The 19,237-nt window shown below is 40.9% G+C and overlaps 1 protein-coding gene across 3 annotated transcripts in view; it reads left to right on the top strand.

Annotated features, from left to right (window-relative positions):
• Positions 1-19,237, top strand: part of Prkg2 (protein kinase, cGMP-dependent, type II) — a 107,603-nt gene that overhangs the window by 61,988 nt on the left and 26,378 nt on the right. Inside the window, exons 10-14 of one of the 3 annotated variants that reach the window (NM_008926.4) lie at positions 2,182-2,280; positions 3,383-3,536; positions 5,315-5,451; positions 7,572-7,661; positions 8,735-8,876. In NM_008926.4, the coding sequence (NP_032952.3) occupies positions 2,182-2,280; positions 3,383-3,536; positions 5,315-5,451; positions 7,572-7,661; positions 8,735-8,876 (622 nt within the window). Of the gene's footprint in view, positions 1-2,181; positions 2,281-3,382; positions 3,537-5,314; positions 5,452-7,571; positions 7,662-8,734; positions 8,877-19,237 lie in introns of those variants that run through there. The other 2 variants (XM_006534821.3, XM_006534820.4) reach the window with 2 other exon arrangements.

Raw genomic sequence — 19,237 nt, 5'->3', positions numbered from 1 at the left:
TCAAGGAAACGCAAGAAAACAGGAAATTATTTCGTCTATAGATTTCTCTATGGTCTCTAAAAGCCAGACCCTGTACATGTAAACTGCACAATCCTAGGGTCAACATATATAAACAGTTAACTGTAATTTTAATACTTCTCCAAGATATTCTGATTTTTTTTCCTGCAGGTATGACAAGTGACCCCCAAGTAGGTTAAAGGTCTTCTCCCTCAGTGCCCTCTGCCACTAGCCAGGGGCTACTGCCCAGATTTCCTGACTAATTTCAGCATCTTGCCACCATGCCCCAAGGCTCCCATAGCGCCTGATCAGAAAGAGAAAGAGTTAGGAAGCTGTGTGTGGGGAGGGCTTTGTTTTATTTTTAAGTGTGGAAATGGATCTCAAAACAGGACTTTTTCTAAGCCAAGAGAAAATGTAGGAGTCACTCCAGGGGATGTAAACCTGCAAAGGCACGGGGCTGAGAAAGAGCAAAATGGACTTAGATGCAAACAACTCTTGGACGACAGCCGCCGAATAGAAAATGTGTTAGGTCAATGTCATCCCACCAACAAATTTGCTTTTTATGAGTTTCTTAAAAACCTGCACACGTGCTGAATAATATTAGCCGTGCTGTAATTGTTCCAGGAGCTACAACCTCAAGGAAATTGATGAATGAACCTCCTCTATGATCACATGTGTCAGAGAGAGTCCCTCAGAGTCTAGGAAAAACTGTAATAGCTGTATGTAAACTTTACAAGTTTAACTTCTATGCATATTAATGAGGGTTGAGAAGTCCACCTGACACAATGACAGATATAACATTCTGTACATCAGGGGTGAGACAGATGGACCATAAGGTCCATGTAGGTTGATCTACGACCTAGATTTCTACGGTCATTAGGGTTATGTGTCTCTTGAGTTGTGTCTCATTGCCCTGTGAACACTATTCCACTTTAGATGTTAAATGATATGAGATTATTGATTCCTTTAGTTATGAATAAAGGAATAGATTAGGCCCCGGCTATAGAGCAATTCAGGACACTCTGTAGACTTTAATCATATTGAGTGATACTCCCAGTTTAGTTTCTATAACACCTGCCTTACCAACCTCCTGTTAGCCTCATGCTCACAGAAGGATGTCCTTTATACATGGTGACTGCAGAGCCAGTGTCTGCCATAGTCCTTGGGATATGAGAAGTGCTCAACAAATGGTGGCTTGACCAAGGCTACCATACTTATGCTGAAACAGAGTGACAGAGAATTTATAGATCCTTATTTCTCCTTCCCTTCCCCAATTTTACACAAACTCTTGATTATAGAGCCAGAAGAATATAGTTTGAGTTGTCCTTTTTATTTTGAAATTGTAAGAAAACATATGAATTAACTGTAAGGTAATAATAACTCTATTTTTAAAATGCGAACACTTCCTGGTAACATCTCTACCATGGATTGTGGAGGACAATCTCAGACTCCTTGGGGTCTAACTTCAGAGTGGAGACAGCTTGTGTGAAGTTATGGCTAGAACTTTGTAGTGGCTGAAACCTGGGGAATGGCAAGACAGGGGTTGCAAGAAAATGCTACCTGATTGAGAGTCCCTGTGTGTCCTTAACAGAAGGGATCAGCTACAGAACTTCCAATAACTAGTCACAACTATAGAAACTTTAATATTCTGTAACTTATTGAAAAGCAGTTTAAAGTTGAAACAAACATTCAGATAGCGTTGTGCGTGTGTATGCATTGAGTAGAACTCTCGGGCTTGGGGGATGGCTCAGGACTGTGTGTGTATGTGTATGTGTGTGTGTATGAAAACTCTTGAGGCTTGGAGGATGGCTCAGCCAACAAAGTGCTTTCTGTGCAACCACAAGGATTTTCATTCTATCCCCAGAATCCACATACAAATTTTAGATACTGGAACATGTGCTTTTATCTCTTGCTTGGGCTGTGGAGGGAGTCATGTATCTGGAACTTGCTGGCCAGCTAGCTGAGTCTGATTGGCCTGATCGGAGTCATGTGAGACCCTATCCTAAAGCTAGACAGCTCTTGAGTAATCAAAACCAAGGGTAGGCCGCCACACACGTATGTACCCCTCCCCCACCCCCCACGAGCGCACGCACATAGATTCACACAGATAAATGGGAACTGAGAGCATTAAATTGTCTTGATACCTTCACAACGGACCACTTTGTCTCATTTTTTTTTTCTTAGAACATTCAACCAAACTGTCGGGACATTTGATGAACTCCAAAAATATCTTGAGGGGTATGTGGCCACCCTGAACCGTGACGATGAAAAAAGACACGCAAAGTAAGTGAGACGGGGTTTCCCTGCCAGTGGCAACAGGGACAGGGTGCAGTTCCCTGCGGAGTGACCCTCCATTGTGTCCTTGCTAGGGGATTCTGGAGATACCGTCTCAACTCTAGAATGGCGAGTAGTTAATGCCTCTAAGTAAAAACTTTGAGTGTTGAGTAGGAATTTGAGAGAGAAATTTTCTGATAAAGGAAATAACTTTAGAATGGCGACTTACTCCAAAAGGACATGCTTACAGTGAAGAACGGGATTCTAGCTGGATTTTTTTTTGAAAGTTTCCAAGGAGGTATTTGTGAGTAGGAAGGAGCTGAATTGACATCTTCAAATTACTAATAGTGTTTTAAAAAATAAAATTGGGAGCTTTCGTTTAATTTTAAATTTTATTGTGATATTTTTTTGTGCTGAGAAATGAACCTAGGGCCCCATACAATGAAGGTGGATTCTCCCTCACTCTGCTGACCTCAGCCCTTAAGGCCATTCCGGGGTGAAACGGAAGCTTATGTTCTTGAGACAGGCTTCTGATGAGGTACGCTCGAAATTTCTAGAAAGACTAAATTTTGAGTTAAGTGTTTAATCAGTTCTTGGGTTTTTCTACTCTGTGAACCTTCAGTCATTGTGCCTGCAGCCTTTATAGTAACCGTTTACCCATCTTGAACTCAGAACAGTGAGTTTTAACTTCATGAACTGAAGCTCTTAGGTGTAAAATAGGGGGTGCTTGCTTATGTCTCACGAAGCAGTTATTCTGCATAAGGCACAAACATTTTTGTTGACAAACAGCAGGAACTCTCAGTGTGGCCTTCTGGGAATGACAAATGTGACTGGTTTGTTCTCTTCCACTGGCTCCTCTCCTGGGATACTGATTAACAGCTTGTTTTGAGATGTGTTTCAAATGCAACAAAGTCCCTCCATTTCGCTCTCGTTGAATCTGACTTTTGTCCAATGGAGTGATCCCCGGCGTGGCCACATTCGTCCCTGTAGAAGGTTGAGACCGTCTCTGTGGCACCGATAGAGAGTGAGAGAGTGAGAACAGAGTTTGTGAGTGACAGGGTTCCAGCACGGCTCAGGGTGTATGTGTGTGACTTCTCGCTTCTCTCTTCAGGCGCTCCATGTCTAGCTGGAAGCTGTCCAAAGCCCTTTCTCTGGAGATGATTCAGCTGAAAGAGAAGGTGGCCCGATTCTCCTCAACCTCCCCATTCCAGAACCTCGAGATTATCGCAACACTGGGCGTTGGTGGGTTCGGAAGAGTGGAGCTTGTAAGGGGTTTACGTTTCAAGCATCTGAGAGAAGCATTATGACTCTTTGCTTTGTTCTGTTTTATATTCCAGCTTAGGTTGGAGGAATACATGAGCTATCACTGCTAACTTAAAGTGTTCTGAGTCTGAGGGAGTAAACGCTTCCATCTATTTGTGCATGCAAATAGTAATTAAGTGATCTCTTACATCACATCCTGTTATGAATCCTTGTTGATAGTAATTATTGGAGAATGTACAAAGTAGGCATTCTGAAAGATTATGAACTGTAAAAAAAATGTATTTTGTAACAACCACTCACATCTGCATAGATGTATATAGTCAAAATCCAGTATCTTTCTGCAGTGGCCAGCAGAAATACCCTAGGTGGAATCCTTACTATTATAGACATATTCCTTAAGCAACCCCACTTCTATATCTATGCTTGGCTTTCCTTACCCTGCTTTGGGGTTACGTAAAGCTTCACTTCAGAGAAACAGGAAAGAATGGAAGCCAGAGACTGTTTGAAGAGCAGCCTTCCATGGCACTCAATAGACAGCTGGGAGCCAGAGCCTGGTGTCAGTTGGCACCACCTTTCTGTGCTTAATAATCAGCTCCCAAGAAGTAGCAGAGGCCCTGGGTTAGACCAAGGGTTCTGAGAAAACTGTGGACTAGACAACTGTGCTCTTTGGGGCGCAGATGGCTCTGAGCCCCTGGCAATCACCAAGCCCTTCTTTGCCCAGGTGATTTTTGATGGTTCACTGTACCATGACCTCCAGGAGCTACATCGAGGCCTTTGTCTGCAGGATGGCTCTGCATAAGGTGCTATGGCAGGCTGCTACAGACCGCGATAGATAGAACAATTCACACCCACTCCAGACTCATCTCTGATGGAGGAAGGGAAAAACACTTTCCTAACAGGGCAGAGAATATTTGTAATAAGTCTTATGCTCTATACAAATAGTTATGTGCACGGGTACTTTCCACCCAAGAACGCAGCTAAAAGATTGAATTAACAATGCTAAGATCTGCTCTCCTAGATAATAACTACTAAAGAAGTAATTCCTCCAGTCATTTAAAAATCTATAGATGTTACAAATGATAACTGTGATGAGCCTGTAACTGCAGTCAATTTCCATTTACTATTCAGTATTATCTGCTTATGGATTTTTATACTTATTGGAAAAATAGTTGTTTTCAAATTTGATTTGCCTTTAATAATATGTTCTGATTTTTGCATACAGAGAAAGCCTTCTCTTACTTTCCAGTACCAATTTCTGCATTGATAGATATATGCTTCTATCACCTGATGTGTCTGTTCAACTTTGAAAATGTGCCTAATACAACCAAGGAAATGAATTTCTCCTTTTAATTAATTTAAATTTAAATGACCTAATGAGATTAGTAAGCTGCCACTGAATAAGACAGATAGAGAATTAATTTGATATGAGTTTCTTTGAAAATTAGAGACGAATATTAAGAAATAAGAAGCCTTGGAAATTCTTATCAAAGTTGATCTTGTTACACAATGAAAACTGACGATTTCTGTCAATGAAATTTTAATGAAACTCTGTTTTCCTATTTCAGTAGAAAACTTTTAGAACCAAGTTATATGAAATATTTTGAAAATGATTGGAAGTGCATAGTTGTATAGAAATCAATTCTAGAGGGATATGTGATAAAAAAAACCCTATATACTCTTTAAATGTAAAACAATTTAATTTTCATTAGTTAATGTTATATTACATATTGCAAGCTATCATGATACATTAAGTATGAGAATGCTTCCATTTCTTACATAGGTTAAAGTGAAAAATGAGAATGTTGCTTTTGCCATGAAGTGTATAAGGAAGAAGCACATTGTTGATACAAAGCAGCAAGAACATGTCTACTCAGAAAAGAGGATCCTGGAAGAGCTGTGTTCTCCCTTCATCGTGAAGTAAGTGGGCAGTGGGCATTCCAGGAAGTGTGACTCTGAATTCTCCTATGGGGTCTTGGGTAGGAGTTTCCAATTGCTTCTATCCTAAGGAAACCTTGCTAAGGTGCTCACATACATGCTGATGTGCATGTGTGTGTATTATAAAATAGTTGCAGCTAATGTAGAATTTGGGAAGGAGGAAACAAGAAGCTGCCCAGGATGGGTGGATGTTAAACCTCTGCAGGGAAGGCATTTGGGTACACACAGTTACCAAAGGGGGACATACCTGGTCCTAGAAGTTCAAAGCTCTAAAGTGACCATCTCCTGATAATTATTCCTTTTTGTTCTGTACCTGTTAGAAGCTTGGAGGAGATACTATTTAGGCCATCACCCTCTTTACTTGCATATTCATAGGTCACCAATATAAACCATTTTAAATTTTCATTTACTTCTTAACAATCCCTAAGTGTAGTTTCGGCGACTTCTGGTAATGTGCAGCCTATAGGAAAGGCCAAATAGGTGTGCCATGGGGCATCTAGCCTGGGCTCCAGCTCCAGAGCCCACACTCTGAAATGCTCTGACTAGCATGGTACTAACTATGTGGCCCGAGATGACCATGAACTCACAGAAACCTTTCTGCTCTTGAACGTCACGGTTACAAACGTGTGCCACCATGGCCAGCTTCTAGAGAGATGACTTACTGCAGTCGCCATGTTGTGCATCATCGGTTCTCCCAGCTGCTTCCTTCTGGGTGTGGTGCAACCAAGGAAAGGGTCAGCACCCTCCTCTCTGCCTCTCCCCTCCTACCATTCCATTCCCATTCTTCTCCTCCTCTCCTCTCATTCTTCCTTCTTTACTTTTATTTTATGTGTATGAATATCTGCCTGCATGTATGTATGTGTACTACATGGATGGCTAGTGTCCACCCAGGCCAAAAAGAGGGAGATGGAATTGTCATTATAGACAAATGTGAGCTGCCACGTGGGTACTGGGAACTGAACCTACATCTTTTCTGAAAGCAGCAAGTGGTGAGCCATCTCTCCATCCACTAAAACAGGTTCTTCTTGAACACTGAGCACCTGAAAATATTAACACCAAGTGTTAAATGTGGCACACTGTCCAGACACACCACTGCAGATCTGAGGCTTGGAGTATGGAGGCCTGTTAAGCACTGCATCTCTGTCCTTCTCCCGCATCGTTTTTAATGCTCAGGACCACTTTACCCACCATCTAACTTCCATGGGTTAGCCAAGGGCAGCAGAGCTCCTTAGAGGTGGGCCTTTGTTGAATCTGGGTCATACATACTCCTCACCCAGACTCCTCTCCACTTCTAGGTGTCCTTGCCAAGTCACTCCCCACTAGCCTTATGACTTAAAAGTTTGTCCCCTGTTATAGTTCCAACACTAGGTTACCAAATAAGGGACATAAAACATGCGTATAATGAACTGTTATGGAAGGTACTTATTAAGTGATCTACGCATGGGCCTGTGGCTTTGGGGAAGGAGTGGTCCTATTTGATAGGTGACATAATGAGCCGTTTTATGATGAAGGTGATCCGGTGCTTAGCCTTTCAAGACATGGAGATGAGGAAGTTCGGTGTGTGAGCAGAGGCAGGGCTACGTAAATACAGGATAAAGTCAGAGAGCCAAGGGGTAATCAAAGAGGCTTTGGTGAGAAGCCCTGTGCGGCTGCTGGATGCTTCCTTAGTCAGGGCTTTACTGCTGTGAGCACACACCATCACCAAGGCAGCTCTTACAAGGACGACATATAATTGGGGCTGGCTTACAGGTTCAGAGGTTCAGTCCATTATCATCAAGGCCAGAAGCATGGCAGAGCCCAGACAGGCATGGTGCAGGAGGAGCTGAGAGTTCTACATCTTCATCTAAAGGCCACTGGGAGAAGTCTGGCTTACAGGGAACTAGGAGGGGGGGCCTTAAAGCCCACACCCACGGTGACACACCCACTCCAACAAGGTCACACCTTCTAATAGTTCCATTCCCTAGGCCTAGTAGATTTAAACGACCACAGGTATCTATGTGGAAATGGGAGTCATTGTTTCGAACGCTGCTGGTGGTAGCCTAACCAGCTTCAAAGACGTTAGCACTGCATTTCTAACCCCCTGTTTTCATCTGTCTCCACAGGTTGTATCGTACTTTCAAGGACAATAAATATGTATACATGCTTCTGGAGGCCTGCTTAGGTGGGGAGCTGTGGAGTATACTGAGGGACAGGTAAGGAAAAGATCTGTAAGCAATAACTCTTACCAACTCACATCTGGTCTGAGCTATGGAGATGGTACTAGGATATGATTATAGGAAAATGCTCTCAGGACATGTAGCAGGGTAGTAATTGGTGGTTTTTTGTTAGCTAACATTACAGAAGTAACATGGGGGTCTTGTAAAGTAATCTGCCATTCTAGTATAAGGACTAGAGAGTTTCAGGAATACAGCATGTATGAGCTATCCGAGGTCACAAGAGGCAGCCTCAGACTCAGAATGTTAACTGATTAGGTCCTCACAGAACAAAGCAGAATGGGCTGTCTACAGAGGTATGATTTTATGAAAGGAATGATTTTGGTCATCATAATATAGGTGGTAAGAGATAGCTTCTGTCTAGAAGGCATGATGGTAAAAGTCTGAAAGATTCCTAGACAATGTGGAATTGTATATGTAAAAGGCTATAAAAGAATAAACTTTAGAAAAATAAGCTTAAAGTATATCTGAAGAAAGGGGAGGTGATATTAAAATATCCCACTAATATGAAAGCTAAATAATGCCAGAGAACTTGTGCATTTGAAAGGAAATGATAAATCAAAGGATGCCCCAAAGGTGACAATGACTAAGTTGGAAGGGCAGAGAGGTGGGAAAGACAAGGCAGAAAGCTGTGGACTTCTGAGCTGCAGCAAGCAAGAAGACAAGGGCACAAGAAGAGGAATGTGAGGGCGTTCTATAATAGGCAAGGGAGTCGTTGACAGACGAGCCCTTAGATGCTCTTCTTTGGCACTGTGGTCCTTAACCCTGGCTGCATGACACGATTGCATGTGGAGCTCTTACAGGCCAAGAACGTTTTGTCCTAATATCACATTATGATTCATTTTACTGGGGTGTGGTCCAGTAAATCATTTGTTTCAAGGCATATCAGTGTTCTCATGGCTGAGGCCCACTGAGCTAGGGATGTAAGTAAAGGAATGTTGGGTTAAGCGTGTGTGCACATGGCCACGTGTGGATTACAATACGATCTAGAAGCCCAGGATGGCACCATGGACGTATTCAGAGTATTAAGAAGAGAAACCATGTCATTGCAGAGGCAGCTTCGATGAACCCACCTCCAAATTCTGTGTCGCTTGTGTGACAGAAGCATTTGATTATCTGCACCGACTAGGCATCATCTACAGAGACCTGAAGCCAGAGAACTTAATTCTGGATGCCGATGGCTACCTTAAGTTGGTAAGGCACAGTCTCTTCCTCATAGTAACAAGTGAGATATTTCTGCAACAAAGTTGTGCTATAGTTGCAGTCTCTCTGAGGGGAGTGGCCCTCGAATACTTTATGCTTAAAACCATGAACAATGCTATGCGTATATTCTATTTAAATGTATTTTTACCTGTATGGATGGTTTACATATTTGTACGTGCCCATGCATTTATGCCTTGTGCTTGAAGAGTCAGAAGAGGATGTCAGATCCCCTGGAATTGTGATTGCAGACAGTTGTGAGCTTCCATGTGGGGGCTAGGTACTGACCCCGTCTTCTGAAAGAGCAGCCAATGCTCTCAACCTCTGAGTACTTTCTCTTGTAACTATGTATACGTTCTTCTTTGTATCTACAACTCTTTCCTGAAGATTCATATCACAGAATACCTTTCAGGTTTGTTTGTATCGTTTAGTCATTTTAACTGTGTTTGTTTGGCACTCCATATAGGAACTGCCTTGTGAAGAATAAAGATGTTAGTGTGACTTCCGTCTCAAGGTATTCACTTTCTAAGTAGGGAGAGAAGGAAACCTGTGACCATGGGTAGCTAGTTTAAAATCTTTGTACTTGCTCACATAGGAAGGGAGCATTCAGAAGCTTTGAGGCCAGGCTGCGTGAGAATCGGCTTTCCTTGCTAGCCATCTCTGTGGTCCATTTACTCCTAAGAGGAATCCCTTGCAGACCACACAAGATCATAAACGGCATAAACTATTTTCAGTGAGATGCTAATAGAAGTTCAATGGTCAAACTGAGGAGAAAATAAAGCCACTTTGGACCTCAGGAAGAAAACCTACAGTTTGGGAAACCAAAGCAGCTTTTCAGCATCCATTTTGATAGCTCTTCAAACACTTCTAGCCATATCTGGACTTAATACTTACAAAGATATTGCTACCTAAGGCGTTTGATGTAGGGAGATAACATTATTTACTGATCAGTTAACAGATGCATATGCTATGTTAAAACTTCAACAGTGAATCTGTTCAATAATGTATGAGATAGGTTTAGTTGGCTTAATTGTAACATTTAGCCCAAGTGATTAAATTTGTTATGCTTAATTTCTAAGAGATCTTTCCTTATGAGGTAAAATAAGAGGCCTTTCATGTGAGACCTGGCTCACTCCCAAGAAACGTTTTCATCCATTCAAGCTTTATTTTGTTCATGAAAGACAGCTTTCAGAACTGGCGAGGTCTGAACACGAGACTTCACAATTCATCCATTGACTGTACTCCCCCCCCCCCCCAGCCTTTAGGGAAACTCTCTGGAATATTCTAGAAGAAAGAAAAACTATCGTGAGGTTTGAAGATTGTTTATTAAATGTATCTCTTACTTTTCATAGTTGCTTTCCCAAAATCCTTGGAGAGGATAATTAGTATTTACGGCACTAGGTGGCAGGGACTTCCTGTTTGCAATTATTACCCAGCCTTCTCATTTATTTATCAATGAGTAAAATAAACAGTTAGCAATTTGAGGTATCTAAAAAAAAATCAGTGTTGAATTTTCAATCGCCAATTATATTTTGAACTAGATATCCAGAATTACTTTCACTACAAAATGTTTGGAAATACCAGATAAGACATGAAGAAGAGGGCTGGGAATGCACTGAGGGGTTCCTTAGACAACGCAGGAGCTCCTATGGGGCCAGGAAAGAAGATAGAACAGTAGTGGATGGTTTTTACGTTGTACACAGAAGGGTCCAAGGTGCACAGCAGCTGCCTTATCCAGGCAAACCCTCGGATCAGTCCTCAGTACTGTCATCGGAGCTCCGTGTCCAGCAAATCTGAATGACCTAGAATTTTGATTTAGTGGCTGTGTCATTGAGGAATAGGAGAGCAATCCTTAGCTCTGGGCATTGTGGGAAAATGATCTAGAGAACTCTCTACAGAGGCAGGAGGCAAACAGGTTAAACAAATATCAGTGTTATAAAGGCAGTACGTGCAGACAGACGCTCTTATCTCATCTTTAGCTCATGGGAGAGTAAAGAAAAAGTTTCCTCTAAGAATTCTTGGCCACCGGGGGTGGGGGGGGAGAATTCTTGGCCACAAGCTGCTCTTAGTGAAAAAACATCCAAGCAAGTGTTTAAATGAAGATGGGCCCATGCTGGACCCATGCCCAAAGTCCTAAACACCATGGCAGATTCTTTTTAAAAGAATCTCCTGTCAATTCAGGACATGAAGAACCCCTGGAGGTGAAGTTCCAGGAAAGACAAGCTCATGCTAAGTATATTAATAATAAATGTCTGAGGAAAAGAAACTACTAAGTACCAGGGGCATAGCGGCCAAGAGAGTGAAGAGCACAAGCAGATTTCTAAGCTCCTTGGGGATCTCAAAAGTGATCTAAGAAGTTTGGAGAAAGATCCAACAGACTGTCTGCTGAGAAAAATAAGGCTATAATAACTAATTAAATATACAATGGGAGTTTTCATATATCATGGAGTAGCTTGCGTTGGACCACCCTTGTGTAGCTAATTTATGTATACACTGTGAAGGCACTGGAAAGCAATCAAAGGAAATAAATATCTAAGCCTCGATAAAGGGCATCCTGCTAGATGAGACCCACATTTTAAAATGGCTGCATAGGTGTTTATTGAGAATGTGCCTCAACATATAAGGAATTAGGATTGAACCTAACTTAACATCTTACCTAAAGAGCAATATTGAACAGTTTTTCATTAGATTGAGAATAAGAAGAGATTATCTGATCTTACACTGTTACCATGACAATAGGTTTCAGCAAATGAAATAAACCAAGAAGGGGCAACAAAAGGCCCTAAGTCAGAAAATAAAATAAATCAGCTCTTTTTATTTGATCATAGCATGGATTTTTATTTATTATTTATTATTTTTATTATTATTTATTTAATTTATTTGTTATTTAGAGAAGTCTAAAAACCTCAAAGAATAATTTAGAATGTGTAAGTGAAATATTGTTGGCACAAAATCAATAAAGTAAAATTTTCTATTTTACATAGTAATGACAAAAAGTTCTAAATGAAATAAAATGACATTTATAGCTTCAAAATTATAAAATATTGTATTAAAATAGTATCACTATTATGAAAAATAATAAAAAATATAAAGATATAATAACTCTTCACTGAAAATCATTAAATTTTAATAAAAATAATTAAATGGTAGTATAGACTATGTTCATGATTTGTAGAAAGTAATAGTGTATCAAGCAAAATTGTATAAAGATGTCTGTTTTTCCCAATTGATTTATATGATTTTTATGTCCATGCAATCAAACCTGCCTTGTGAGACCTACTCTGGTGCCACTTGCCAATACTTTACTGTCTTCTTTTGGTCCCACAAAGCCAGCACTTGCTTTCTGTGGGAGAAGAATCTGAATTCCAGGGCACCATCATGGTTCCATTGGATGTCAGCTACTGTAGTAGAGAAATATAAAATTTAAACTAAGTGAGTCTTAAAAGAGAAAGGCCAGTCAGTATAAACAGAAAGAAATAAAGGGGGCAGGGATATCAGGGAGTGGGGAGTTTCATGTGACAACTTACCAGCAACAAAAGAAGCCAGAATTCAGAGAAAATCGTGCTTAAGGACTCTGAGCAAGAATAACTGACAAATTTTAATTATAAGCCCAGAGAAACTATCTTTCAGGAAGGGTGAGATGACATATTTAGACAAAGAGGAGAGCGGTTTCCTACATTAAAAGAATATGATTATAGAAGGTTAAAATATGACACCTCCCCCACCCCAGTCCCCACAAAGTGAGGGCAAAGCAGCAGGAAGGGTGACCACAGGACAATGGTAAATCTGTCAGCTCCCTTAGACACTAGGGTGTAAATCAGCCACACTGCCATGCATCACATTAAAACAAGAAAATGCTAACTAACTCAGTGGCAGCGGCACATAAACTTAAAGTAGGAGTCTCTGAAATTAAAATAGGAGGATAAAATGTCATCTTCAAAGAAGGCAGCAAGAAGAAACAGGAGAGCCAGGGGTGGGGGAAGAACATAAATTAAAGAATTAGAGAGCAATCCAAGATATGTAAATGAACTTACTCTCCAGATTTTAAAAAAAATGTCAAATGAAATTATAAAATAAAAATCAGATATGCGATATCTGCAACAGAAAGACTTTAAAAAATGAAGTGCAGGAAAGTGAAATTATGGATAAAAATTATATGCCTGGAAAACATTGAGTCGATTAGAAATCAGGTTTCACCGTGTCGTCGTCAGGGAAGACGCATTCCTAAAGGTGAAGAGATAATACATGATGAGAGTGTGTACAGCTTAGCCTGGTTTACTTTTTAAAAGTGTTTTCTAATAAGATTCTTCAAAAGTATACAGTGGTCTGGCAGAATTAGGGGCAGAAATAGTTGAAGACATCTTAATACGCCACTTAAAACCTGATGGAACATTGAATCATAAAACACTACAGTGTTAGAAGACACCTAGAACACAGTGAACAAGCTTGACCTCGCAGGCTTGTGAAACGTTCTTCCCAGTAGGTGATGAATGCACATGAGAAAAATTTTAGCAAATACTGGGCCATTAAGCCAACTTCAGCAGAGAAAAATATAGGCATTGGACTGTTGGCAGAAAGCCTGGTAGAACTAAATTGACTGAGGGCTCCTGGGGTAGTTGAATGGGTTGGCAGTGGTGGGCATACCTGGTATCTGCACAGCAGGAGTCACAGGGTCCTTGTAACAGTGACTTTGACTTCATTCATATGTGTGTATGCATGCATGCATGTATGTATTTATGCATGCATGTATGTATATATGTATATATGCTTGTATATATGCACGTATGTATGCATATATGTGTATGTATGTATGTATTATGTATGTATGTATGTATATATGTATGCATGCATTTCTCCTTTATCTTAAACCCTGAAAATTTCACAGGAAGTTAGACAACAAATGAAAGTAACTAAGAAAAAAAGAACAAGGTGAAATTATGGTCTCATGGATCATTAAGTAAGATTGTTTTCATTGTAAAATGAAACTTGGCCTAGGTTTATTGCTAGATAGTTGTTTTGAGGCTAGTGAATCGGCGTGTTCCCGTGATTTTTTTCCCAGCATGTTTTATTGTTTTATTGTTTGTTTTCTGGGTTTGTGAGTTGATTTTGTATCTTGCCATTTTGTTGGAATTGATTATACCTAGAAGTTTTCTGATGGAAAATTTGGGATCCTTTATGTATAATATCACATCATCTACAAATAATGATAATTTGAGTTCTTCTTTTCCTATAGTTTCCTTTTGCTTTCCTTCTCTTGTTTTATTCCTCCAGCTAAAACTTCAAAAACAATGTTGGAGAGTGGTCCACAGTCCTGACTCATTCCTGATTTGAGGAGGATTCCTCAGGCTTTCTCTATTCAGCATGATGCTGAGATTTGTTCTCTTCAGTCCTATTCTCTAGAACTTTTATCATGATGTCATGTTGCGTGTTGTCAAAGGCCTTTTATACATATGTTGAGTCATACTATTTTTGCCTTCACATCTGCTTATATGCTTCATTACGCTTCCAAACGTCTGTATGTTGAACCATCTCTACTTTTAGGATAAAAGAAACGACAACACTGGATGGTTTTTTAAGTACTGATTGAAGAGCCAGAGGATCGTGAATATCTCACACATGTCTTTCCTGGGCACGTGCCATATTTTATTTCTTCAACCTTGTTTCACTTTCCAAGCCAAGGAAGGCCAATAAAGCCAATAGAGTTATGAACAAATGTATGAAGAAAGGGAAACGGATGTAGCATACATTTTAAAGCACCATGCTGGTTCCGGCAGTGAGTACCCTGTTACAGCTGGTGTCAGGAGCCTCAGCGTTCTAGGAAGCTCATGGGTCAAAAAAAAAAAAATCTGCAACAGTGTCAATACTGAACATATTTTGCATTTTCTTATGTAGGGCTCTAAGTAAAATTAAGTTGTTCTATTTTCACTCTTGTACAAAATAGAAATCAACAAGTCATCTGGGTGGAATTTCAAAGATACCAAAAAAACTCAACAGTAGAGAAAATGTTAATAGTTGCAACCAGGTGAGAGAATATACTGATGAGGAGCAAATTAGAAATAGCTAGGAGGTCCAGAAAATAAATAAGAAAATAGGAACTACCAGTGAACCGGTATTCAACTTTAGAAGTTAAAATGACAGAAGAAAACGAATGGAATTAAAAGGGAGAATAAATCATCATAAAATAAAAGAATATTCACACCTAAAGCAGTAATCAAGACAAATCATCAAAAAAAAAAGCATTTATTTGGGGACTTCCATTCAGAGGGTTAGAGTCCATGACCACAGAGCAGAGGCACAATGGAACAGCTGAGAAATTACATCATGTTCTAGAAGTTGGAGGCAGAAAGAGAGGGACTGAGAATGGTGTTCATCTTTTGAAACCTCACTGCCCACCCACAGTGATTCAACTCCTCCAGCCAGCCCATGCCCCTCGTCTTTCCCAAACAGTTCCACCAGCTGGGGGCCAAATATTCAAATATATGAGTTTCTTATTCAAACCACATTATACTCCCTGCCCCCATAGGCTTGTAGCCGTATCATAATTTAGCCCAACTTTAAAATCCCTATAGTCTTTCAGTCTCTTCACAGTTTAAAACTACAAAGTCTCTTCTGAAACTCAAAGCAATGTCTTGATTCTAACCCTTTGTAAAATAAAACTGCAAATTACACACTTATAGCATACAATGGCACAGAACATATGTTACCATTATAAAAATAGAGGAATAGGGGCTGGGTTAAGAAATACTGAACCAGCCGGGCAGTGGTGGCGCATGCCTTTAATCCCAGCACTTGGGAGGCAGAGGCAGGTGGATTTCTGAGTTCAAGGCCAGCCTGGTCTACAGAGTGAGTTCCAGGATAGCCAGGGCTACACAGAGAGACCCTGTCTCGAAAAACCAAAAAAAAAAAAAAAAAAAAAAAAAAAAAAAAAAAAAGAAGCAAGCAAGCAAGAAATACTGAACCAAATCCAAGTCTGAAACCTAGAGAGGGGAACACCAAGTCCTGTAATTCCATGTCTGACATCAGAGGACTTAGAGTCCATCCTAGCATTGCTGACTGTGACATGTGCCTCTCCCCTTTGGGCTCATTTTGATCCACTCCTTGTCTGCAACTCTCCTGAGCAAAATAATAGCTCTGGCATCTCCAGCATCTCTGGTTCTCCTATCAATCAAGGCCTTTTCTTCACACAATGGCCCCTCAGGGCCTCCACACAGACTCCTCTGCCACGCCCCTGTCCTTAGTAGCTCTCTGTAAGCATGAAGGAAGCTTCCACGATCCCATTACTTGTGCATCTTTCATGGCTCTAAAGGCAGAAGCACGTGTCCAGACCGGCCAAATTTTGGTACCTCTTGAGGTGGAGCCTGGTTCTGTTGAATGACACGTGCAGGCAGAACTTTCCTCTGCTTCGCTTCACAGGAGCAGGGCTTTCCTCTTTGCAAGTTGGGGGCTTAGCTGGGTGGGGGCTTACACTGAGAACATCACCCTTTTTTGCCAAGGAAATACAATACTTTTGAATTTAGCCTCAGACAGATTCTTAGGACAAGGACAGAAAGCAGCTACATTCTTTGATGAAATACCACAAGAACGGTCTCCAGCGCAGTTACAAATATTATTTCTTCCCGAGGCCGATTGAGCTGAGGTTCTGCAGTCCATGTGGCTCTTGGTATGGCTGTCTTCCAAGATCCTACTAGGATGGCTCACGTTTAAGCCTCTCTTAGCCAGTGCAACCCTTTCCTAGTCCACAGTCATCCACATTTCTCCAAAAGCAGCATGCCAGGCCTGTACCAGTAGTAGCCAACTTCCTGGTATCAATTTCTGCCATGGCTACTTTCCTACTGCTATAATGAAACACTATGACCAAAGCAACTTATAAAACAAAGCATTTAACTTGGACTTTACAGTTTCAGAAGGTCAGAGTCCATGATGGAAGAGTAAGGCATAGCAGCAGAAACAGATGAGCACCTACATCTTAATCCACAATTGGAGGTAAAGACAATGAGAAAGGTGTAATTCTTTTGAAATCTCAAACTCACCCTCAGTGATATCCCCTTAACGAGGCCATATCTCCTAACCCTTCTCCAGTGGTTCCACCAGCTAGGACCATGCATTCAAAATATATGAGCCTATGGGTGGACATTCTCATTCAAGCCACCACAATGCATCAAAGACAATAAGATCTATAGAAAAATGCTCTTATGGATGAAGATTATTATAGTAAAAGCAAGATGTATGTGGGTTGGAAAGGTAACTTCCAACTTGTTGGGTAACTTTACATTGTATATGAAATCTTAGATGTCCATAAAATATAAACAAAATGCCTAGGTAAAGTAATCTAAGGGGAAATAAAATAGCCATATTAAAATGTTATTAATTTCAGAGGTTTTACCATTTATCTTACACATTCCTTGCAAAAATAGTAAAAGACTGATAATTCTCACTTTAAGAAGCTACTTAATGTAAGTGTCATTATTCAAGGAAATCTCCTAAAAAGCCAAAATAGCATTCCATCTCATTCATGAACCTAGCACACACATTGAAATATTCGCAACTGACTGTTGCCACAAATCACAAATTCATAACATGCATCAGAGCAGGCTGGATATATTTCCACATTGTAAACACAGTTTAGTTAACCGAGTTGTTCCATGGCAAAAACCTTTGATTTTCTGGTTCTGTGTGTAAAGAACTTGGAAATTACCACTCTCCTGTAACGTTGGCAAGGAGCTGATCAGTCATGAAAAGTCAGCAGCCTTTCTGGGATCTGTAAGACACATGTGACAAGGAGGGTGTTTCTGGGGTTGGAAAGGAACATGGGGGTGGAAGGCTGGGGGGATAAGGGATCTGGGGAGCAGAGGGCAGGGGGTCACAGAGTGCAGGAGCAGAAGTCTCAGGGATGGAGATGTCCTGGGGTACTGACACTTTCTGACTTTGTCCCACAGAGCTTGGCTGAGTTTTCCCAGCAAATGTAATAGACAAATCTCCTTAGGCTTCCTGCAAGGAACAGAAGAGAGGAGCTATTTTGCCATGAGACAGTGCACTTTATTCTTCCTGATGAGGAATGTTTTAGGAGAAATTCATAGCCAGTGCATGGCCTGATAAGTTATTATCAAAACCAAACTGACCTGAAAGAAGAGAAAGATACCAACTCCAACCCACTCAAGCTATTTTGCCTCACCGAAGGGGGAAGAAGTCAGGGAAATATTCACAAAGTTAACACGGCAGAAGCTTGGTTCACTAAAGGACCAGGGCCTAACTGTGGAGGCACAGAATATACCTTCCCCCTTGGGAACCATCCCTGTATTACTCACGGCTATTCATAGTCATTTCTTTGGCTCTGCCCTTCATATCTGGCTCTCAGGTGCATATTATATGGCCTGCAAAAGGCAAAATATAAGTTGAAGAGGCAGAGTCAGCCTCAGAACTAGGCATCAGAGGGATGTTAGAATTATCAGAAAAATTTAGAACAGCCACGATTAACGTACTGAAGGGCATAGGGACAGACCAGGTACCTTACAAGAACAGACAGATGACATAAGTGAAGACATAAATCCTAAAGGAAAAACAAACAAACAAACAAATAAAAGTAGCTGTTATGAGCCTCTTAGCAAACTAGGTAGGGCTGAGATGAGAATCTCTGGACTTGAGGATTATCAGAAGAAATCTTAAAAATTAAAGAGAGCAGACACTGCGAGACAAGCAAAGCAACCAACCACAAGTAGACTCCTAAAGGGCTGTGGGACTGAGGGATGCTACTTACCTAAGCAGAGGAGACTGGGATGAGAGGGGAGGGGACAAAGGGGGCAGAAGCCATGCATGAAGCAGCAGGGGCAAAAATCGGCTGCAGATACACAAAGATGCAAAGGCTGCAGCACCCAGTGCCCATACTTGAGGGAAGTGGGGCGATGATGATGATAGTTACAAGGAGAGGAAAGAAGAGTCGGGGTGCTCTCATTAGGCCTGTGAATGGTATTGTGTCATTTGAATATTTGTGTGAAGGCCTTAGAGTGTGTGCTCACAGACCACATGACATTGAACTAGTAATCAGTAGCAGAAACTCATTTGGTGTAAACACACTTATACATACAATTTGGGTATCTTTGGGGTGTTTTGTTTTGTTTTGCTTTTCTTGTTGGTGTGGTAAAATGCTCTTACAAAAGCAACTTAAAGGAGGAAGGTTTATCCTGGCTCCCAGTCTTTAGGCTACAGTGGGTCACAGTGGGGAAGCCAAGACAAAAGAACTTGAAACAGATGGTCACATCATAACCACAAGCAGGAAGCAGAAGTCAATAAACATATGCTACCACTGAGTTCTCTTCTCCACTGATACTGTCCGGGATCCCAACCAGGGAACAGTGCTG

The sequence above is a fragment of the Mus musculus genome, chromosome 5, assembly GCF_000001635.26.
Source record: "Mus musculus strain C57BL/6J chromosome 5, GRCm38.p6 C57BL/6J".
Classification (NCBI taxonomy): domain Eukaryota; kingdom Metazoa; phylum Chordata; class Mammalia; order Rodentia; family Muridae; genus Mus; species Mus musculus.
This window is presented reverse-complemented; position numbering and strand designations above follow the sequence as displayed.